The following is a 25,000-nucleotide window of genomic DNA, read 5'->3' on the forward strand; positions in this document are numbered from 1 at the left end:
AAAAAAGAAAGAAAGAAATTGAGTAGGAGTTCACCAAACAAAACGTGGAAATAATAGGAATAAGAGAGATGTTGCCCATATGGGTTCCCATGCTGTTGGACTATGTAGTAGCAGCTTTCAATAGATCGGCAGATAATTTGAGAATGAGGAAATGGTCCCTGCCTAGCTCCATAAAAGAGCAAAATATAACTTGGAATTTCCTAAGAAAAATATCCATTTGTAAAATGATACAGAATCTATAATATCATACATCCACTCATTCACTCATGTTGTCAAAATATCAAGTATTTTCTGTGTGCACGCACACTTCTTGGCATTTGAAGGTACTTCAGTAAACAAATTGTACTATCCAGCCCTAATAGAACTTACATTCTCACCATTTCAAGGACAAACAAAAAAAGACATAAAAATTAAGTAAATCATACAGTGTTAGAGGGTAATATGTGCTGTGAAAAGAATATCGTTAAATGGGATAGGAAAGATTAGGGTGAGAGAGGTTGTATGTGTGCATGTGTGTGAGTATGTGTGCCCATGTGTGTACACATAGGCACATAACTTTAAATAGGATGGTCTGAAAACACTTTTGAGAATGTTTGAGTGAAAGGTAACAATAATGACAAAGTAGGGAGAAATGTGGATATTTTAGAAAAGATAGTTCTTGGCAGACGTAAAAGTAAGCATTAAATTCCTGAAATTGAAACAGGCCTGGAAAGTTCAATGATTAGCAAAAAAGGCAAGTGTACCTGGTAAAGTGAGTGAGTGAGAAAGTATTGGGAGATGAGGTCAGCCGAATAAATGATAAAGTTCCAGATCCTGTAGGACTATGTCTCTCATTCTGAGTAAGATGGCGAGTCATTAGAGGGTTTTGAGGAGGGAAGTATCATCATTTGACACATTTTTAAGAGATCCCTGTGGCTGCTGTATTAAAAATAAACTGTAGAGATCCAAGAGAGAAAATAAGGATATTCAGCAGGAGACTGTTGCAATGTAGTTATGACATAATGCTGGTTTGGATCAAGGTGTTAGCAATAGAATGGATGATAAATTACTGAGTTCCAGCTATATTTAGGTGTAGAGTAGTTAGAATTCACCGGATGATTAGATGTGGGATGTGAGGAGAAAAAGCATCAAAAGTGTTTGCAAGATTATTGAAACTCTTAAACATTACCTGGGAATATCTGATTGTAAGCATAGACTCCTCATCCACGTGGCTCCTTTTCATTAAGTTTTTATAGGCCAAAAGTCCTGTTATTAAAGTCAGATACTTAGGATGGAGGCATCCCTTCTGTAGCATTTCCTTTTCATTCTAGGCAAGCCACCCCAGTGCACTTGAGAATATAGTTGTCCCACATGAATTTCCCACATCTGGGAACAGAAAGCAAGAAATGAGACACCAAAAACGTGATAGCCCCTTAATTACCATTGGGACAAATTAAGTGGTTATTTTAAAATACACAAGAAAGATGGCAATAAAGCAGAATGAAACTTGACTCTCTTATTTGTTTGCCAAGGGACTACCCCCACAGCAAAACAAAGTACAAAGAGATTACTTTGTCCTCGACTTAGCAGAATGAGCAAGGAAAAAAGATAGGGTGTCAGCCAGTCAGAATGACATATATAAAGACCAGAAAGCAAAAGAGAGTTTGTCTGCTCCGAAAATAAACCAGTCATTGTGATGATTAAGGATATTCCAACAGTGGTAGATTTATTGCAAAACTGGCCCCAATTCTCCACCCCTGTCAATTTCTAGGTCATTTGTCATATGATTTTGTAGCTTCTCCCATTAAGGGTGGAATACTTGGATTTCCCACCATTTGAGTCTGAATTGATCTTTTGACTAATTATAGCCAGTAGAAAGTAATACATATAATAACACGCTATTTCTCTTGGTAACTTGACTTTACAAGAGACAATCCTGAGCCAGCCTGCTGCAGGTTGAAAGACCATAAGGAGAAATGCTCAGTTATCTCAATGAAAGCCATCCTAAATCAGTCAGTGTGCTGATCTTCAGATGCGTAAGAGAGTCCAGATCACTTCCACAGAGCCATTGTTGTAGGCATAATAATGGCCCTCCAAAGATGTCTGTTTACTAATTCACAGAACATCTGGATATGTTACGTTACATGACAAATGGGAATTAAAGTTGCAGATAGATTAAAGTTTGCTAATTAGTAGACAGGAAAATTATCCTGAATTATCTGGGTGGACCCAATGTAATAACAAGAGTAAAAAGAAGTGAAGAGGGGGGCTGAAGATGAGGTCAGGGCGAAGCAATGTAAAGATCTGAGCCATCATCACTAGCTTTGAAGGTGGAAGAAGAGGACCAGCAGCGAAATGCAGCTTTCCTCTAGAAGCTGGAAAGACCAGGAAATGAATTATTCCCTAGAACCTCCCAAGGGAAACACATTCTTGCTGACCCCTTGTTTTTAGCCAGAGAAGACATTACTATACTTCTGACTTACAGAATTTATGAAAATAAATTCATGTTTAAGCCACAAAGTGTATGGTAATTTGTTACAGCAGTCATAGGGAATAAATGTAGTGACCTATCCAACCTGCATCTGACTGTATATACATATATATCTAAGTAAGCAAGTTGAGGAAAGATGCACCACCTAATAGATATATAGACATACGAGCAAAAATAAATGGTTATTGTTTTACATCACTGAACTTTTGAGATGGTTTGTTACATATCACATAGCCAAGAATGCTTTTGGAATGAGATATCATAATATATATTTTTTCAAAGTGAGAAAGATTCTAGGGCAGAACTATGAGTAATAGAAATATATAAATTGATGAGAACTATAAAATAATGTATAAAATAAACTGAAAAAGTAGCCAGAGGGGGATATATATATATATATATCACACGCATATAGTATATACACACCACACACATACACATATATACAGACACACACCTTGTTTTATGTATATATATGATCTATATATACATAAAACAAAGATTGAATGTTCCAAAAGCAAAGGTTATGACTCATGAAGATATTTTAAGTACTAATATACAACCTTTCACAAAATGCTTACGAATTAAAACAAAAAATACTGCACGTGGGCAAGAAAATATGCTGAGATTTAATCCCCAAATCCATTCCATTTACCCTCCATTTTGTCACAGTTACAGAGTTCTGATGGGATTGACTCTACATCTGGTGCCCTGTGGAGTTCCATGGGGAAGTCTGTGGGGAAGGAGCCAGCTTCATCACTGTGATAGGTTCAGTGGTAAGCACTATCTTAAACGGGCCCTTGAGTGTGAAGTCTAGGTCTTTTAGCTGATAAATGGAGGAAAAGAAGTTTTCTTTTCTTCCGGATGATGTGGTATGCATATATGAGCTCTGGAATTGCTGCAGTCATTTTGCTATTATGGTAGAACTTCAGCTTGAGGCAAAGTTGATGAAGAAGAAGGTCAAGTTCTGCAAATTTCAGAAATGAAGCCAGACCCATAATCAAAGTGTTCCTGGAATTGGTGGTTTTCAATCATGAAATATATTCTCGTATTGTTTAAGTGCATTCTAGTTAAATTTATGCTACTCGCAGCTTCTAGACTGCTGTAGGGTCAGAAAACTATGAATTTAAATCTCTGGCCTATTAACTAGGGTGTGAAATAGGGATACAACTTATATATTTCAAATAATTAGTATGAGGAGTAGAATGATGAGTAATGCTCTTTATTGTTGGTATTTTAGAAATTATTATGTAAAAGGTGATTTATATAGGGCAATTAAAAACAAAAGCAATGTTCAAAGTAAAAGTAAGCTGAGACATCTCAGAGCATCTCAGAGCAAAAGGCCAGAGTTGGATGCCAGTGAGGAGTATAAGGGCCACTTAATAGCTTCTTGGAAAGGGAACCAGATTCAGAAGAAAAACACAGATTCTGTCTCTGTTTCTAATTTCACACACACACACACACACACACACACACACAAATAGATATTTAGTTAAGAAATTTACTTAACATATCCATATAAAATTTAGAACAATCTGGCATGTTGTAATACATTTTTTTGATATAATTATCATCATTATCAACATCTTTAAAACAAATTTAAAGAACACATAAGAATTTTAAGGTTAATTAGGATTAAATATTTTAAAAATCTGCTCACTTAGTAAGAAAAAACATGTATACACCTACTGTGTGCCCATAAAAATTGTTAGAAGATAAATAAAATAAAATAAAAGTTTATAGTCACTGCCCCCAGAAAAAGCCAAAATAGCCATTAGGCTTTAAAAAAAGAAAAGAAAATCAAAGGAGAGTAGATTGCTATTAAACCGGAGTCTAGTTGAACCATTAATGTGATACCCTAACAAAATAAACAAGAGTTGTTTTTCATGATATTCACTGTTAGTCTTTATAAAAGTTGATACAACGTTGAGCCCAGGAACTTCATCTCATGTGGCAATAACTGAAGAAGTCTGTGAAGAATTCTTTCTTTCTTTCTTCCTTTCTTTCGTTTGTTCGTTCGTTCGTTCGTTCGTTCTTTCTTTCTTTCTTGAGACAGAGTCTCGCTCTGTCACCCAGGCTGGAGTGCAATGGCATGATCTTGACTTCTGCAACTTCTGCCTCCAGGTTCAAGTGATTGTCCTGCCTCAGCCTCCCGAGTAGCTGGGATTACAGGTGTGTGCCACCATGCCTGGCTAATTTTTATATTTTTAATAGAGACAAGATTTTACCATGTTGCCCAGGCTAGTCTCAAACTCCTGACCTCAAGTGATCCACCTGCCTCAGTCACCCAAAGTACTGGCATTACAGGTGTGAGCCACCACACCTGGTGAAGAGTTTCTTAAATATATAATAGCAGAACATGTATTTTCTCTACTGTCTTGTAATAACCATGTGCATGAATATGATCTCTCTCAAAGACAGCACAGTGACATACAAAGTTGGATATATTTATTTAAAGGTGGTAAAGTAATGGTAAGGCTGGAAAGAGTGACGAAGCAAAATAAGATGACAAATTATTTAGGAAGCAAAGACTACAGTAAGGCTACATGAAATTTAAGGTCACTAACAATTATGTTACATATTCAACTTCATAGTTTTGAGGAACAAGCCACTAATGTTTTCAGTCCTGTTAAAGCAAACTAAACAAGGCCTGAGAAGGACTGTATACTTCTATATTTGAGTCCTTGTGGATGAACTGCAACCTAAATTAATAGGTAGACAATACTGAAGCCCTAATTTAGGAGTATGTGCCTATAATAATATCTGAGACTTGGCCAGTCCCAGCAGCCATACACTGCTGTGTTCAAACTGTATTCAAATAAGACAAACACCGAGCTGAACCAAGCCAGCTGTTTCTGTACCCCATGTACAATATCTATACATCACTTCCTTTCTCCATCTCTAAATTTGTTCTGACCATGAGGCATCCTTGGAGTCCCTCTGAATCTGCTGCGATTCTGGGGGCTGCCCGATTTGCAAATTGGTCATTGCTCAATTAAACTCCTTTAAATTTAATTTGGATGAAGTTTTTTCTTCTAACAGTTCTAATTCCTAGAAAAACTGACATAAATCTCATAAACAAAGGCATATCTACTTTCTCTCTGATGGTACCAATGCCAACATCACATTGGGAAATATTTAAAATTAGTCATTCAGTCTTTGAAGCCATTTATTTTCATAAAATTTAATTGTCTAAAATGGATGAAAACAAAAATAAACCACTGTTACCGTTGTTATCACTAACAACTTGAAAATCTTAATTATTTTTATTTCAACTTTTATTTAGGTTCATGGGGTCTATGTTCAGGTTTGTTGCATAGGTGTTGTATTAGTCAGTTTTTACACTTCTATAAAGATACTACCCAAGACAGGGTAATTTACAAACAAAAGAGGCTTAACTGACTCGCAGTTCCACATGGCTGGGGAGGTCTCAGGAAACTTAAAATCATAGTGTAAAGGGAAGCAGGTTTGTCTTGTATGGTGGCAGGTGACAGAGAGTTAGAGCAAGAGCAGGGAAAACAACTTATAAAACCAACAGATCTCATGATCTTTTTTTATCACTCACTATCACAAGAAATCTCGGGGGAAACTGCCTCCATAATCTAATCACCTTCCACCTGGTCCCTTCTTTGACATGTGGGGATTATGGGGATTATAAATGAAGATGAGATTTGGGTGGGAACACAGAGCCAAACGATATCATTCCTCCCCTGGCCCCTCCCAAATCTAATGTCCTCACTTTTCAAAACACCATCATGCCTTCCCAGAAGTCCCCCCAAATCTTAACTCATTACCCCAAATTACCCAGCAATAATCCAAAAGTGCATAGTCCAAAGTCTCATCTGAGACAAGGCAAATCCTTCCACCTAGGAGACTGTAAAATCAAAACCTAGTTAGTTCCTCCCAAGATACAATGGGGGTACAGGTGTTGGATACATGCTCTCATTCCAAATGGGAGAAATTGACCAAACAAAGGGGTCACAGACCCCAGGCATGTCTGAAATCCAACAGGACAGTCATGAAATCTTAAAGGTACAAAATCATTTTCTTTGAATCCCTGTCTCACATCTGGGGCACACTGATGCCAAAGGTGGGCTCTCACAGCTTGGAGATGCTCCTTCATGGGCTGGTATTGAGTGCCTCTGGCTTTTCCAGGTACAGGGTGCAAACTGTTGGTGGATCTACCATTCTGGGGTCTGAAGTGACCCTCTTCTCACAGATGTACTAGCCAGTTCCCCAGTGGTGACACTGTGTGGGTGCTCAAGCCCCACATTTCCCTTCTGAGGTTTTCCTTGACGGTTCTGCCCTTACAACAGACTGTAAGGCTTCTGCCTGGATATCTAGAAGTTTCCATATATACTCTGAAATCTAGAGGGAGGTTCCCAAACTTCAATTCTTTACTTCTGTGCACCTGCAGGCCCACCAGCACGTGGAAGCCACTAAGGCTTGGGACTTGGACTCTCTGAAGCAATAGTCCAAGCTGTACCTTGGCACCTTTTAGCCACAGCTGGAGCTGGAGCAGTTGGGACATAGGACAGCAAGTGCCACAGTTGCACAGATAAGGGCCCCTGGGCCTGGCCCACAAAACCATTTTTCTCTCCTAAGTCTCCTGAACTTGTGAAGAGAGGGGCTGCCACCAAAATCTCTGACAGGCCCTGGACACATTTTCCCTATTGTCCTTGAAATTAACGTCCAGTTCCTCGTTACTATGCAAATTTCTGCAGCCGGCTTGAATTTCTCCCCAGAAAATGGGTTTTTCTTTTCTATCACATCATCAGGCTGCAAATTTTCCAAACTTTTATGCTCTGCTTCCCTTTTAAAAATAAGTTCCAGTTTCAGATCATCTCTCTCAAGTTCAAAGTTCCACAGATATCTAGGGCAAAGACAAAATGCCACCAATCTCTTTGCTAAAGCATGGCAAGAATGACCTTTGCTCCAGTTCCCAACAAGGTCCTCATCTCCATCTGTAACCACCTCAGACTGGACTTCATTGTCCATATCACTAACAGCATTTTGGTCAAAAACCATTCAAGTCTCTAGGAAGTTCCAAACTTTCCTACATCTTCCCTTCGTCTTCTGAGCCCTTCAAACTATTCCAACCTCTGCCTGTTACCCAGGTTCAAAGTTACTTTCACATTTTCAGGTATCTTTATAGAGGTACCCCACTCTCTGCAGTATCAATTTCCTGTATTAAACTATTCTCATACTTCTATAAAGATACTACCCGAGAGTGGGTAATGTATAAACAAAAGAGGTTTAATTGACTCACAGTTCTTCATAGCTGGGAGGCCTCAGGAAAGTTATAGTTTTGGCAGAAGAAGAAACAGGCACATCTTAAATGGTGGCAGGCAAAACAGAGAGAGAGGGCAAGAGCAGGAAAAACTGATAAAACCATCGGATCTTATGAGAACTCAATATCACAAGAACAGCATGGGGGAAACTGGCCCCATGATACAATCACCTCCCACCTGGTCTCTCCCTTGACACGTGGGGATTATGGGGATTACAATTGAAGATGAGATTTAAGTGGGAACACGGAGCAAACCATATCACTTATATTGTGTAATGCTGAGGTTTAGGGTACAAATGATCCAGTAGTGGACAAACATCACCCGAATAGTGATCATACTACCCAATAGGTAGTTTTTGAAACCCGTTTCTCCCTTCCCCCATTAGTAGTCCTCATTACTCTTTCAATATTTTATAAGGGCTTTTCTTTTGTCTGAAATAGAAATATTTCCTTTAATATCTATAGCATATTGAGGATTAAGTGCATGTAATAAGAAATTAATTCTTTTTAATTTGAATATGCTGTTGTTGACAGAAAAAATAACTGACAGATTAATAATTCATTAGATAATGAGAGTTTTCATCTTCAAACATTATTTATTTTATTAGTGAAAAAATAAAGAGTATTTAAAAAATAAATATAAGCTCTATAAATCATATACTTTAAATAGGCAGATACAACCAAAGCAAATAAAATTCACTGTTAGAATAATGTTATATTTATATTTTGTTCATACCACAAGTCTAGAGGAAACTATTTATTGAGTTATAATGTAAGCATCAGTTTGCAGTACCGGTTATATCCTCAGGCCTTCTAGGGCTTGAAGAGTCAATAAACTATCCTCTATTTTCTTACTAATGGAGGAAAATTTGAAAAAGTAAGATCAAAAAGCCAGCGTTCAAAGTATATTTTGTCTAATGAAAAACATTTCACATCTTCAAAAAACCTCCTCAAACTAGATGCTTGTTCTGATAAAGAAGATATTGGTGTTTTGCAACCAAACTACAAAATAGCTAAGTTGCTTTGACTATTTCAGTAATGTATCCAATGAACTGTCAATTATTAATAAAATCAAATGGAATAAATAAAAATGCTCCCAAAAGTCAATCTTAAAATATTTCTTTACTCATTTCATTTTGTGTTAATACGTCATTTAACAATAGGTCTTCATCAATAAAGATCGATTATGCTGGCATCGAGACTCCCCAAACAACTCACGACCTTTTAAATAGACATAAGAGCTGTTGCAAAATGGTTTGTCATCTATTTTTAATAATTGCATCTCTATACCATGACTAAGTGGATTTGAGTAAATGCTTTCACAGATGGGCACATGTGATAAAGGAGGCAAAATAGAGACTAAAAATGATAGCGTAAACAAGTCAATCTATATTGTCACTCAAAGGCAATGGATTTGATGCTATTACTATTGAGTTCAATGCCCAATTGCCATTCCTTCTTTTCTGTTTTATTTCATTAGCCTTATTATTCAATTTTTTAATTCTTCAGAGGGGGAATATAATCCTCTGAAGATGAAGCATGCTTTTAACCAGCTTAATATCTTTCAAAATGTTCAATTGAGTATAACGAATGCAGAAGGTGCTGAATATATAATTCGTGTGTGAATGCATGGCAATCAATTTCATGAAATCACATGAACAAGTTATTTCAACATGCTGCATAAAAAATGCTTCTCTCCTCTAAGTGAACTTTGTTTAGAATCTAATAAAAGACTAATGCATATGCTTGATTTAAACAGACTTTGCCTCTTTGGGTTAAGTATTATACTACATCTACACAACACACTAAGAAGATGTATATGATTTCAACCTCTGGGAAGGCTTTAAGAACTGTGTTCCCTAGGAACAGTAATAAAGGGTAGTGAAACCTCAGCATGAGGTTTTAAGAAAATTGATAATCTATGCATATCAATTTACAATATGCATTTTTAACAAATAAATGCATAGCATGTATGCCAATGAGAAGAATGATTGAACAGATCAATAACTGAGTTGCTCTGATTATGAGCTAAGTCACAAGAATGTTTGATGATTTCCTCAGTTAATAGATTGTTGACCATGTTTATATTAAATAGCAAATCTGTTTGCAACCAGATTTGACACGAAATAATAGAGTTTAAAACCAGTTTCCAGGTGAGCAGTGGGCAGAATAGAGTTCACAAGTGAGACATAAAGAAGATAGTATTAACAAAATCAGTAGGTATTTTGTACAGAGCATTTGGGCAAATTGACATCAAACAATCCTGATTAAGAGTGTCACCATTTCCCTAGAGAAAAGAGATATAAAATAAATATCAGAACCTCCTACAAATGTAATTTTCTTTCAGAATGTGAGACAAACACTCCTGCATTAAAATCATTGAGTGAGTGTGTGTGTGTGTGTGTGTGTGTGTTAAAATACGCAGATTACTGGCCTCTACTTGTATATACTAAATCATAAATTTGGGATATGGAGTCCATGAAAATGCATTGTAACAAACATAAACAGGTAATTCTTAAACCCACTAAAGATTGAAAATATTGTGAATTGCCATTAAATAACCCAATACACAAAATTTATCTCTAGAATGGGTTCAGTCACTTTCAGTGGATACTTTGTCATGATTTTAGTGTCTCCCATGGAGCACTACACAGCCAAAAAAAAAAAAAACAAAACAAAAAAAACACACGTCTTTTGCAGCAATATGAATGTAGCTGGAGGCCATTATCCTAAGCAAATTAATGCAGAACAGAAAACCTAATACCCATATTCTCACTTATAAGAGGGAGCCAAACACTGGGAACTCATTGACATAAAGACAGCAAACAATAGACACTGGAGTCTAACAGAACACGGAGCAAGAGGAGGGATAAAGGGGTGAAAAAATAACTTTTAGGTACTATGCTCACTATCTCAGTGACAGGATGATTCATATCCCAAACCTCAACCTCATGCAATCTACCCATGGAGCAATAATTAATTAATTAATTAATCAATTTTAAAATATAGTGTCTAAAGAAGAAAGATGAACTAAGTAGGCTAAGGCCAGCTAAGCAGATAACCTTAAGCTATAATGCCTTATTTCAGGGTTCTGGAAAAAATCTGAACCTATCTATTAATTACAATTAGTGTACTGTTTCTGGATCCTTAATAATAAAGAAAACATCAAGCATAAACAAACAAAAAATTGATGTAAAATTATTTGAAAAATTTCCAAAATGTTTAATATATTATATGTCATCACTACTAGACATTGAAATTATAACATTGATTTGAAGATAGAAAAACCACTGAACTCATCCATTTATGAACTATTTTAACAATCACAAGTGGTAAGAACTACTGTGCTCCCCAAGAAAAGATTCCAAAAAAATAGAGAACAGAACAAATTGTTATAGCACCCATGCTTAGAGTTACCTTAGAAAGGCATGTTCAAACTGGAGAGCAGAGAAAGCTTTCTCAAGAAAGCAGCAATTTAACTGAATTTGAAAACTGAGCTATCTAGGACAATAAAAAAATAAGTTTCAAGTGAGAAAATAGCAAGTGCAATTTTTTGTCATGATTCAGAGCATTCTGGCTCTAGTGTAAGAATTGGTTCAGGTTTCTATTCCCTCACGTACTAGATCTGTGACTTTGGGGAATCACCTCTCGTTTTTTGTTTGTTTGTTTGTTTGTTTGTTTGTTTGTTTTTTGAGACGGAGTCTCGCTCTGTGGCCCAGACTGGAGTGCAGTGGCGAGATCTTGGCTCACTGCAACCTCTGCCTCCCGGGTTCAAGTGATTCTCCTGCCTCAGCCTCCCGAGTAGCTGAGACTACAGGTGTGCACCACCACGCTCAGCTAATTTTTGTATTTTTAGTAGAGTCGGAGTTTCACTATCTTGGCCAGAATGGTTTCGATGTCTTGACCTCATGGTCACCCCCACCTCAGTCTCCCAAAGTGCTGGGATTACAGGAGTGAGCCGCCGTTCCCGGCCTACTTCATGTTTTTAAAATTCAGTTCCTTCATCCTAAAAATGGGAATAATATTTTGTCAAGAGGATATTGCTAGTATCAAATAAGGAAATTCAAATAAAGTTCTTTGCATAGGAATGTGCACACAATTAGTCCTGAAATATGCTAGCCATCATGTCTTTGACATTATTACAGAGAGAAGGGAAAAAGAGAAGGAACAGAACGTCCTGACGTGCTTTTTCGGAAATGAGGTGAGTCTCTGGCAAGACTCTAAAGTCATTGAACAAAATATGAATTTTGACGACTTCTAAAAATATTCTACACCATCCATAATCATTATTGAATAAATCAGAGATGAATTATAGACATATTCCTTGGATTAGAATCCCATCTTTGAACTGTTGTCCAAACAGCAAACGCACATGGTAACAAGCACAAAACTTGAGTGTTCCTGAAGACAAATTTCAATATTTCAACATAGACGGCAACTTTAATTGGCAAAATAAAAAGATTTTCATTGGTAGCCATAATCAGAACACTAATCTGGTCACAAAAGCATCAGTGGAGGCTAATATAGATATATTCATAACATGTAATTAAACAAAACATTTGTCTCATATTTGTCCTTAGAAACTTTAATGATTTATCAAATTAATATCCGTCCACACATGAAAATGATGAGTTAACAAAATTTGTAACTTTTCGAAATATATTTTGATGAAAATCAAATTGCAAATCTATTTTCTATATACAATGTATTTCCCTCCATTTGCTGTTAGTTTAATACCGTTATTTTATTTTTATTTTTTTTCTAAGACAATGTCTTCCTCTGTTGTACAGGCTAGAATGCAGTGGCACAATTTTAGCTCACTGCAACTTCCCCCTCCTGAGTTCAAGTGATTCTCATGCCTCAGCCTCCTGAGTAGCAGGGATTACAGGTGTGCACCACCACGTCCAGCTAATTTTTGTAGTTTTAGTAGAGATGAGGTTTCACTATGCTGGCCAGACTGGTCTCAAACTCCTGGCCTCAAGTGTTCTGCCCACCTCGGCCTCCCAAAGTGCTGGGATTGTAGGCGTGAGCCAAGGAACCTGGCCTTGACCCTGTCATCCTATTGTTTCTTTACATTATTGTTCTGGATATTTTATCAAAATTAGAAGAACTTCAAGATTAATATAAGCTCAATATTTTAAGAAATCATTAAACATATAGTTCCGATTAGAAAAGGAATTTTATTGGTTTACTCCTGCAAGCTTGAAGCGGTTGTCTTTTGTTATCTGTAGAATCATGGTCCTACACATTATTTTTTGCTTTTAAATATTTATCTTCTTTCCATTTTACTTTACCAATGAGTCTGTCCATATTACACTCATGAAGTCTAAAACCTATTTTTTCCATAGTTTATTCCATGGATTCATGCTACTTAGTAGATCATTGAAGAGTTTCTTAAATAATACTATAGTAATATTTATGTACATCTTACTACATGCCAAGCATTACACTAATTGTTTTGTAGATTTAGCTCATTCAACTGTTGTAATCATTGTATGTCACAGATACCATTTATTTCCACTTTACATGTGAAAAACCTGAAGCCTGTGATCAGGTTTATTTAAGTAATTAAATACTTAATGACTTAAGTATTTACTGTGATCAGTAAATTTAAGTAATTTACTCAAATCAAAAAGCTAGTTAGTAGGTACCAGAAAGTCTAGCTCATCAGTCCAGACCTTTAACCAATACACTAATCTGCCGTTCTATGAACTAGATGCAAGCGAACAGAATTTCTTCTCTGTACATTTATTTGTGAAGAAAATAGAACTATATTAGGTACCTTGTGTAGGGAAATGGGGAAAGGACTAAAAATATAATGAAACTAGTGTTATTGCTTTTGTTTCTCTCCTCATATTTTAGAAATGAAACATCGTGTATACTCAATTAAAATGACTGTATTAGGGCTTCACACTGAATACAGAATATCCTCAAATTAGGCAGTAAGAGAACCTGCGTCTCCGTTACTGGGTGAGTTGATATGAAAAGTGCAGTGGACATGGATATATGATGCACATTTAATGGCCATAAGCAACATGTATGGATTTATAAAATATTATGATTATGCTGAAAAATTATATACAATAAGCCATACTACCATTAAATAAAAAACATATGCATATGATTTTAAATAAATATATTCATAATAATACTTTATGAAAAACAAATAACATATTAAAATGGTTGCTCTTTAGTGTAGATAAACGGCAAGTAGATTTGGGGTAAAAATGAAAGTAGGTACATAAGAAAATATATAACCCAAGAGAGGGTCCTGTTTGGTTCAAGATGGAAATGCGCCGTGAATTGAGACATGTTATTAACTCATCCTTGAGCATATGAGATACAAACAAACAAACAAAAAACACAAAAACACAGGAAAAATACCAATAAAGAAAGGAGACAAGGAAAGAAGGAAAGGAGGGAAGGAAAGGAAGAGAGAAAGGATAACAGAGAGAGAGAGGATGAACAAACCTTAACTAATTGTAAAACCAGATTTTCTCAAAATATTTCAGATGACTTGTTTAATAAATTATATGTAGAAATTTTCATTAAAATTTGAATAAATATACAGTGAAATTTGCCAAATTCATTAGAATGCATTATCTTTCCAATGGCAATTTATATTTTTAAAAGCTCTGGTAGTGAAGCCTGTCTTTCCAACACAAATATCAGAATTCAAAAAACCCAGTTTCTCTTTCTCCTCGGATAAAGGTGTATGTCTTCAGATACATCAAACCAACTGGCCCAGGCAAGATCTTGATTCAAATAGGCAAATTAAGAAACCGTGTTCTTCATGAAGTTCTCTTTTTTGGCTTTCTGCTGATGAAAGTGAAAGAAAAAACATGAAGATGTTGCTGGTGGAAATATTGATGCTTTCTCTTTAGTTTTGAAGTTTGAGATCCGGAAGCAGCAATGCTACTTGTGGCAATAGCAATTGCAATAAAATCAAAATCTTGCCATCCATTGCTCGACAGCTGCCACGCAATGTTCAGCTTCATCAGGCCAGATCTGTGGTAGTTTCAGGCATTGTTCCTCTAAATTTATATTCTAATCTTTGAATCTATTCTCAATGAGTCTATGAGCCACTTCATATCCTTTATTAATGCTCTTTTCTGTTTCAACTAACCAGAGAATATTTTGTTTGCAACTAAGAATACAAACATTAATAATAATAAAAAATAATAATAAAAATTCCCAGAAGAGGAGTGTTGTAGGTAAGTCTATTAAGGAAATGGGAATATAGGACCAGTGATCAAACTGCTGTGTTTCAGTGTAACAAGGATCCATTCGGTGTTAAAGAATGGAAATCTGACAACTTCTGGCATATAGGGGCATATGGCTCATTGCTTGTGCTCACCTAAAATAATATTGAAGATTATACTCTTGGTGGTTCAGATTCCACCATAAAGTCATGAGAAATTTAAGAAATTCAACAAAGGTCGGCTGTGTCTAAATGCACTTCATAGTTTAAAGAAATAAAATAACCATCTTGAGTTTAAATAAATAAAATAACCATCTCCAAGATTAAATTCTTAGTTTAAATCACATTGAAATGATCAGGGCACCTCTTGTCTCTTATAGTGGAAAGAATGACATAGCTATACATCAAAACTCAAGTCTTTTTCCGTGAATTCCTGAATTTCAAAGGTGATTTACTTTATTGTTTTGCCTTTTGAGAAAATTAGACCATTGACTGAGGAAAAAAGTTAAATCATGAGCATTGGAATATTTGGATAAATAGGAGGATTCAGGTGACTGAAAATTTTCTCTTCTGCTAAAACTTATTGAGTCCGTCTTGCTAGCAGATTCAGCTGTCCAACACATGACTGAGGAAGCTGCTCCTTCATTTCTTCAATATCAAGTCCATACCTTATTTAAGGTGGTTAACTGATGGAGGAAAGAAATATTCTTTCTGACCAAATCTATTATTCCATTTGAACTCAAAATTCCAGCATCCTCTTGGGAGCCAATTATCTGGTTAATGCTGAGGACTGGAAGCTTCTTGAATATAAGACTTGCAAGATTTTATAGCTAAATTTGAAAATGCATGGGGGAATATGTGTGAAAATGGATTTTATGTGTTCCTGATATAGAACCAAAAAAGAATTTTAATTCTAGCTGGTATAAATATCTGATTAGAGATGCTAGATTCAATGTGCTACTTCTGGTAGCTGGTTTAGGTGCTAAATGCTTCTTCAATTAGTTGACCAAAATCTGGACTGAAAAACAGGCTAAGTTAAATAAATTTCAGATACTTGCAGTTCCTCCTTTTAATGTACAAGGAATTCAATGACCTACTGAAGTATGAAAGTTAAGGTGGATTTATTGTTCAAAGCCTGTTAAATGGGCTGGGTGTGGTGGCTCATGCATGTAATCCCAGCACTTTGGGAGGACAAGGCAGGTGGATCACCTGAGGTCAGGAGTTCGAGACCAGCCTGGCCAAAATGAAGAAACCCTGTCTCTATTAAAAATACAAATATTAGCTGGGTGTAGTGGTGGGCACTTACAATCCCACCTACTCAGGAGGCTGAGGCAGGAGAAGTGCTTGAACCTAGGTGGCGGAGGTTGCAGTGAGCCAAAATTGTGCCATCACACTCTAGCCTGGGCGATGAAAGCAAAACAAAACAGAACAAAAACCTGTGAAATCACCCACTGTTTAAATTTTCAGAAAGAGCTCAGAAGATACTTTCTTCACCATAACAATAAAAAAGAATGATGAGCACAACAATGTTATCTTAAAAAAAAAAAAAGAAAAAAGAAAAACAAAAAACGTCTATAATTTATATTTTCTATACTGGGGAACACAGACATTGAAGCTACACTCAAGTGATTTCATTTCTTTAGGGTTTAGGAGTACCTTACCACTGGAATGAGGGTGGACATGGATCTCATAATAGGTAGCAGGATATGAATGGTAAAAAATACAGTACTGTAGCATGCAGACACCAAATTAATGAGTCATCTGATCCTTGGCAATGACATCAAGGTCTGGGAAGTAAAAATATAAATTTAGTGACCTAATTAGTCATGACCTGTCAATGGTTTTCACACTTGAATTAGTTTACTTACCCCATGGCCACTTAAGTGAAGAGAAAATGCGGTTACTCTTGAAGAAGGACTCTGCAATAGCATCATATGTTAGCATTGCACATCTTCCTTCTAGCTTTCCTGAAAGACATCTCCTACCATTTTTAAATACATTAGGGAGGAAAGGAGGTGGGTGCAAATGCCCAGTCCTTTCACAGATGATTGAATACTGCCTTCAAGCTAACATTGATCTTGGTGGATTCAGATTATCACTAAAAAAAATTTGCGTGAGTAGAGGTTATTAGGGTCATGTGATGAACGGGATTTTGTCTTGGGTTCATATTACAGTTGATACAGTAATACTTCCATTTCAGCTTTTGATTGTTTTACCAGATCTTTGGTGTGTATTTGGAAGATTTACACTGTAACTGGAAGAAATGTCTTTTTATCGCAGTAGCCCCTGAAGTCAAAGCTGCTGTCAAACTCTACTAATGGCCAAACTAAAGATCGCGAAGCAACTCTCTCCTACAAAAACAGTAGACATAGATCCCTGGGAGAATGTTTCAACTAGAGCCATCATAAAGAACAAGGAAGAAAAAAGGCTGGTGCTTATGAAAACATGGGCAGATCTAACTTACCTATTCAGTCTACATGGAAGACAAATTAATCTTGTAAAACAAAAATACCTTTAATTAGGTGGTGGTTCAAGTACAGGCAATGTGGTTTCTCCACTAAAGAAAATCAACAAAGACCCTGGCACTCAATATTATAATAATAGTCTAACAGCTGACCATTTTTTCTCTTTTTAGAAGTTCACGTCTCAGTAAACAGAGATTGCCAACAAGTATTTGCTGCTTTTTTGCATAAACAACAGTATGCTTTCACCATATTGTTCTAATATTCTCTGAAATTTCCGGTTTTACAGCCAGATTAAGTCTTTGGGAACACTGATCATTTCAACATTTTATGAGACACCATGCTCATCAACTACAAGGATGGCATCAAATTGAAAAGACACAGTGAACTGGGATTATAATGTCCTCCAGACATTTGTGCAAGAACCAAGAAATAAAACCCATGAAAATATAGGTAACACCTACCTTGGTGATATTTCTGATAGTCTGGGAGAGCTTGAAACATGCCCTCCAAGGTAAGGTGTAAGTTTGCTGCATTTTGGTATCCATAGCATGTCAAATAGCCCTCTGGAAAAAGGTTCCAAGAGTCTGAGCCTACATTCAAACCAATTAAAATTTGTCTGCTTTGGTCAAGAATTAGAATTCTGTACCTTGGCATGTAAATTATTTGTAATTTTGGCTTTGTTGTTAGAATGAGCTTATTTTATGTTGGGACAAAATATACATGTATATATATTAAAAGAGCTTTAAGCTTAAGCTTAGAAATGCCTAGTGTAAAATTATTTTAAAATAAAAACAAATATATTTATAGAAAAACATAAATACAAACTATTTTGCAAAAAGATAAAGAAACTTCCAAAGTAACTGCTTTTAACAGAATTTTAAAATTTTACTCTATGTGTTGATATGTGTCTTATCTATCTGTATGGATAGATACATTTCGGAAGTCCTAAAAGAATAGAACAGAACAAGAGAAGTGTTGTTATGTAAATAAATCTAAATATTATTTGGCAAAGAAAGATTATCTTGTGTAAATCAATTTTGTGTAAGAATGTATTATATATGAAATACTCATTAAAAAACTTGAGGAACTCAATAATTTTATTCATTTTATAAGATTAGTAGCTTAATAATGAACACTATACATATCCACTGTTTTATCCTCTAATTTGTATATCCACTACTTGCATATCCACTATTTTATCCTCTAATTTTTTATCTGCTATTTATATTTTATTCCCTTTGTAATTGATTAAAGATTTCTTTATATAACTAACATATTCACATTTTATTTTCTTATCATTTTTCCCTTCATCATAGCCACTATTTATTTATATTATGTAACATCTACTATTTTCTTGCTTTTCTCCCCCTTTACATTTGCTTATTTTTCTTTACCAGGAAAATTCTCACAATTTTGTAATTCTTTCTGGTCAATAAAATTATTATAACCACATTTTACAAGAATTGTAAATTTGAACCAATTCTAGTATTTGGCTTTTCCTTTACATTTTGTAGCTTGATTATTACATGCAAAAAAGTATTGTTTTAATCCAGATAGCTTCCCCTAAAAGCAAGTTCCTAGACTCCATAATGATATAATTGTTTGGAAAATATTTAAATACTATGTATACATTTATAAATCATTTAATCACTTCTATAGACTATCAGCCTAATGCAAAATTTTCAACTTGAACATACACTATTTTTCCTTATACCTTTTTAATCCAATTTTGAATCTGGACATTCATTGCTATTACATGCACAGAAATATATTGCTGGAGTGCAGAGAGAAGTATCACAAAGAATTGTGCTTTGGTATGATGAGCACTTTGAATTAAAAGAAATCAGAAGGCCTTAGGTGTTACCTCAGAAGCAAAAACTTTATAACCTCTCATTTCTTCCCTGTCCCCTACATCTCACAATTGCAGGGAGGGACTCACTGAAATTTCCTTATTTGACTAAGGGAAACTCCATTTCAAAAAAAATGTGATTGTCTTAAAGCATCCTTTCTGGAAATCTCATCAAATAATCAGGAAACATTAACCACCAGAAAAGAAAAGAGAAGAGACTAAAAGTCATCACCATACCCAGACAGACTTTTTGTTTATTATTCTAAGGACACCTCCCAGAGATTACCTGGGAGACTTTATTTGCATAATAAGAAAATCTTTACTCACAGTGAAGTTTGAAGTTCCTCCCCTCATCTTCTCATTATTGGTTCCCCCAGAAGTCAGAGAAAATTTGTCCCAGGTCATAGTTCATTGAGATGGTTCATTTCCGCATTTATACCCCCCACCATTCCCCTCCCTATATGAAGAAGGTATTTAAGCGTCAACCATCTGGCCATTCTTTGAGTCTTATATTTGTGGGATACCACATCTGTGTTCATTTAATGAATTTATTATGGATGTTTATCCCTATTAAGCCGTCTATTTTCAGTCATCTCAGCAAACTTACAGAAAGGGCAAAAGGGATGCATTTCTTGTGCCCCTACAAAATCAATCAGAAAATACCAACACAACTGTTGAGGCTAATTATAAATTTGAAATAAATTATTTAAGAAAGAAACATATTTCTCTGAAAACAATCTTTAGAGAATCTCAAAACTAAATTTAAAATCTGCTTAAGGAAGTTTTACATAACAACCACATATGGTGAAGATAACTTTATTCAATTTAATTCTTAAAAGATATTTAGGCATTAAAACCTACTACAATCCACTTTCTGCAATTTGGGTTACTTGAAAAGTGTTTTGCCGTGGTAGCATTAAACTTAAGACATTTTAGGAGTTATTCTGAAATCACTTTGCAGAGTTGATAACAGTGATATGACTTGGGCCTGTGTCCCTGCCCAAATCTCATGTTCAATGTAATTCCCAGTGTTGGAGGTGGGGCCTCCTGGGAGGTGATTGGATCATGGGGGCAGTTTCTTGTGAATGGTTTAGCATCATATCCTTGGTGCTTTCTCATGATAGAGAGTAGGTTTTCAAGAGGTCAGGTTGTTTAAAGTGTGCAGCACCTTCCCCCTCTCTTGTACTCCTGCTCTCGCCATGTGAGATGACTCACTCCTTTGCTTTCTGCTGTAATTGGAAGCTTCCTGGTGCCTCACAAGAGACAGAAGCTGCTGTGCTTCTTGTACAGTCTGCAGAACCATAAGCCAATTAAACCTCTTTTCTTCATAAATTACCCAGTCTCAGGTATTTATAGCAGTGGAAGAAGACTAACACAAACAGTGAGAAAATTATGACAGTTAAAGAGATCTTACTTAATTGACTCCATCTTTCCTTTAACCTCCAGGCTGCCCTCTCTCATTCCCGGGGATAGACCGAAATAACTTTGGGGAGAATTTAGTTTATGATTTAGCTTTTAAACAAAAGTGATAATAACTCCTCTCTGAAACAAATCCTCTCCTTGCTTAGGGACCAGATAACCTTTGTAAAACTAACAAATTAGCCACAAAATTAAAAAGTATGACTCAGGTGTCATGCAGTCAGAATCCACAGGATTCCTAACCTCCCCAGTGGCTCCCATGGCTAACATTGCTATTTTAAGACCTTTGATTGGTGTTCAAGATATTTTTCAGACCTTGTAGCATTCTGATGGATCAGTTGGCATCATACAGAAAACTTAAACAGGCTCATTTGGTCTTGTAGCCGTCACCCAAGAACTGAATCTGCAGGAGGACAGATTCAGCTTCTTCTGATTTCATCCCTGACCCAACAAATCAGCATTCCCCATTCCCTAGACCCCTGCCCACCAAAATATCTTTAAAAAACTCTAGCTTCTGACTTTTGGGGGAGCTGATATGAGTAATAATAAAACTCTGGTTTCCTGCTTAGCTGGCTCTACGTGTATTAAACTCTTTTTCTGTTGCAATTTACCTGTCTTGATCAACTGACTGTCTCTGGGGAGTGGGCAAGAAGAACCCATTGGGTGGTTACAATGAGAAGTTTTCATAATTTTTGTATAAAGTGAGACTTAGTGGTTCTAGAATGCTGATACTGAGAAGAATCTTATTTTGATGTTTTGGGTAGGTTTTCATAATGTTAGAGTATACTGTGAGAACGCGAATGAGTAGCAACCAAAAGTCAAGAAAATTGTCTGCTCTGAATATAAAAATGTGTTTTACAAGACACCTATGAATTGAACACCTGGATAAAAATTGATCTTTTTTGGTATTTAAGGTATTGAAGTTTCAAATAATATACTTTGGAGGCTGAAGATTACAGCAAGTTGAAGACAACTATAGCAAATATTTGTTGAGTACATCATTAAAAAATCAACAGTTATTTCCTCTATCTAGTTTATCAAAAGAATACCTTTCAAGGAAGTTAAGGGTATGCAAGCTGGAAAACATTCTTCTGAAGGGACACAATTCTTAGTGATTGTTCAATATGCTTACAATATGTTGGTGGAAGATTCGTACATAGAATCAAGTAAAGTTGAAAGATGTTGCATAAGAAAGCTGAAGTCAAAGGTTTCAAGCCAATATTTTTTCTAAAATGGGAAGAGAGTTTGCATTTACTGAACACTCCTGATGTCTAGATACGGTGATGAAAAGTCAACACATGCTAGCATTGCCTGCAGCTGAGCCTATGCTGAGGGAAAAATTGATTTTCACTATTCCTGTCCAGCTCTTTAGCACTTCTATTAGTTTCACCTTAGGTTAGGTAGTAAATGGTAAAAAATATAAACGATTCACTGGGGAAAGTGACTTATATGTGTGCATTATATTTTCTAATAAAAAAAAAACGCTATAGACAAGTATTCAATGTGGCTAAGAACATGCAGAGTATAGAATAATTCCTATTACATTAATCACATGCTTCACACAATCCGGGCTAATTTTGAATGTTTCCCGCAGCTTTATCAATCAGTAGCAACTATGAACTCAGCTGCATGCATTTTCTTAGTTTTAGAATATAACCATTTGATTTACTTGAGGTATCCAACAATTCAAATTAATTATTTTTGCTGAGATTTTGTAACCAACAGCATTCCCTCATCAAGGTTAGCATTCCACGACCTACAAACTTATACTAATATTATATAAAGTCAGCCTGATTTCATTCAGACAAACATGTCCTATTTCTTTGTGAGTACTGGTGGCAAGGATGTGCTCACTGACCAAAGCCCACCTGAAGTTCTAAGGAGATGACGAGGTTACTACACTTTGGACTGAGAGTTGCAGCCAATTGATAAAGGAAAGGTACAAATTTTGGCTTTTAATGCCTTTTTCTTCCCCTCCCAGATACCCGTTGATGGACAAAACATGCTACAAATTACTCTTAGATTTAAAAGGACTCTTGCCACAAGGTGGGTTGAATTATTAAATTAGCTGTAGTTTATCTTTGGTTTTTATCTTGCTAGGAAAGAAGTCTTCCATGTTAATTTGCTTAAAAGTGAACATTTGAGGGTAAAATATAGGGAAATCAGTAGCTCAAACAGGACTGTATTCCCTACTCCCTAATAATTACTTCCTACTCATTCCAAAATTTCCATATGGAATATAGAAGTGTTTTCAGGTGGTTGTGTAGTAGTTCATAGTTATTCTAATTTTGATAAATGAATTTAGCAAAGAAAATTTCATTGCAGGCATTTTTGCTACAACAGTTGAAATAATATGAAAAGATTTATGATCTGCAAGGAAAATTCATCTATGTTGCCAAGCAAGCAAATAAACAAGCAAATAAAACCTGCCTGATCAGATGCTAAATTAATGAGTTTTTAAAAATTCAAGGAAACAAAAAAATAGATTTGAGCTATAAAAATGACTGCTATGAAATTATATGAGATAAATTTTGCTTCAAATGGATTTGATACAGAAATGTATTTCTAATGAAAAAATTCAATTAAAAATGTGTTTTTTTTTCCATAAATGGGATTTCTAACAAATCTTTAGCTTTTATATGTTTAAAACTGCAAAAGCATTTTTGATGTGTTATACTTTAAGTCCTGACCTTCCGGTTAATGGAAAGTTCTCATACAGATTCCAGTCAACTTGGCCCTCAGCTATGGAAATAATTGACAGAACTAGGCCTAACATACACAACTTGGTTGGGCATGGCACTTACCTGCTTGATTTGTGGTTACATTTACAGACACATACTGCCGGGCTCCTGGACTCAAGTCGGACACTCCATTCACTGCCTCAATCTCAAAGGTATAGTTTGTGTGAGCGAGTAGATCCACCACCATGACAGAGGTGTTTTTCAGGCCGCTTTGCCGGGGAAGGTACCTGACATGACCGTCACACTCCTCACACACACCTGCATGGGAGTTGCACTTCTTGCATGCAATATAATATGACACATCTTTCCTTCCACCAGTGTCAGCAGGCGGAATCCATTCCAGAAAGACACTAGTTTCATTAATATTTGAGATGGCATTCCGAGGAGCGGAGGGGGGTCCTGGTTTGCAAAGTAAAGTAAGAAAAACATATTTTAAGATGATATTAATTAGGCATTATTTACCACACCAATTCCTGGTCTGAAGGAAAAAATAGATTTGCAATAAATCCTTTAAGTCGTAATTTGTAGTTTTGTTTTCACAATTTTGTAGGAACAATAGTGGGGTTTATTCCCTATGGAAATGACTTATTTTGGCATTGTTATAACGGTAGTTCAGTAAAAGAAGAATGTGTTGCTTCATGTATATGTAATCAATTATGGAGTAAAATGATGTATTGCACAACTACTGTTAGATAAAATTATATATTTAAAAACTGGTGAGTTTCTTGGGTATTGAACTGAATGTTTCCTCATTGATGCTAACCCTTGCAACCTACAAAGTAAACACGAAGTATCTACTTAGAAATAAGCATAGGAAAATACAGAATTTTCAGCGTAGCTCCTGACTACAAATTTTGTAAGAAAAAAAAACAAAAAAAAACAAAAAAAAAACACCTTAGCTTGCTTCAAAATAGATTGCATATCTACTTGCTAAATCACCAACAGAATTTGAAACCCCCTACTGTATATCAAAAAGGCATTAGAATTTAAGTAAATGTTAAAAATTATAATTTGCAATGAAACATATTTTACTTTGATGTTGTTTTTGTATAACAGTTCTGCAAGTTATTTTACTTAATTGAAAATCTAAAATTTATTTTAAAAATAACCCTCAAAAGGACTACAATAGGATGAATAAAAGTGTTCAGGTTTTGAAGGATCAATAGAACAAATTTCAACTTCCAATAACCTACCAAAATTAGAAAAGAAATACATTTAACACAAATATTTTCATAGACTCATAGCACATTAGCTACTAACAGATATTAGGAGTGAAACTTTCCTAACTTCATAAAGTATTTCTTGTACACTTTATTTTTTGTATATAGCTTAATGGAAACTGGGTGTAGCTTTTAAAATATATTTTATGTTCAGAATCATCCTATTTCAATAAGATGGAATATTTCCACTAAAATATGAGTAATGAAATCCATGATCAGAATTGCTTTACAAATTTCATATATTAAGGGTAAACATATCTTATTTGTATATTATTTTAATTATTCCTGAACTTGATTAGCATAATAGAGAGATCAAAAATTAATTAGGTAATTTCTAACACTATA

At 35.5% G+C, this 25,000-nt stretch overlaps 1 protein-coding gene across 4 annotated transcripts in view; it reads right to left on the bottom strand.

Moving 5' to 3' along the window:
* The window catches only part of EPHA5 (EPH receptor A5), a 378,406-nt gene that overhangs the window by 157,238 nt on the left and 196,168 nt on the right, over positions 1-25,000 (bottom strand). For all 4 annotated transcript variants that reach the window (XM_011993927.1, XM_011993925.1, XM_011993926.1 and 1 more), the window contains exon 5: positions 23,499-23,834. In XM_011993927.1, the coding sequence (XP_011849317.1) occupies positions 23,499-23,834 (336 nt within the window). The remainder of the gene's footprint in view (positions 1-23,498; positions 23,835-25,000) is intronic.

The sequence above is a fragment of the Mandrillus leucophaeus genome, unplaced genomic scaffold, assembly GCF_000951045.1.
Source record: "Mandrillus leucophaeus isolate KB7577 unplaced genomic scaffold, Mleu.le_1.0 Scaffold437, whole genome shotgun sequence".
Taxonomy (NCBI): domain Eukaryota; kingdom Metazoa; phylum Chordata; class Mammalia; order Primates; family Cercopithecidae; genus Mandrillus; species Mandrillus leucophaeus.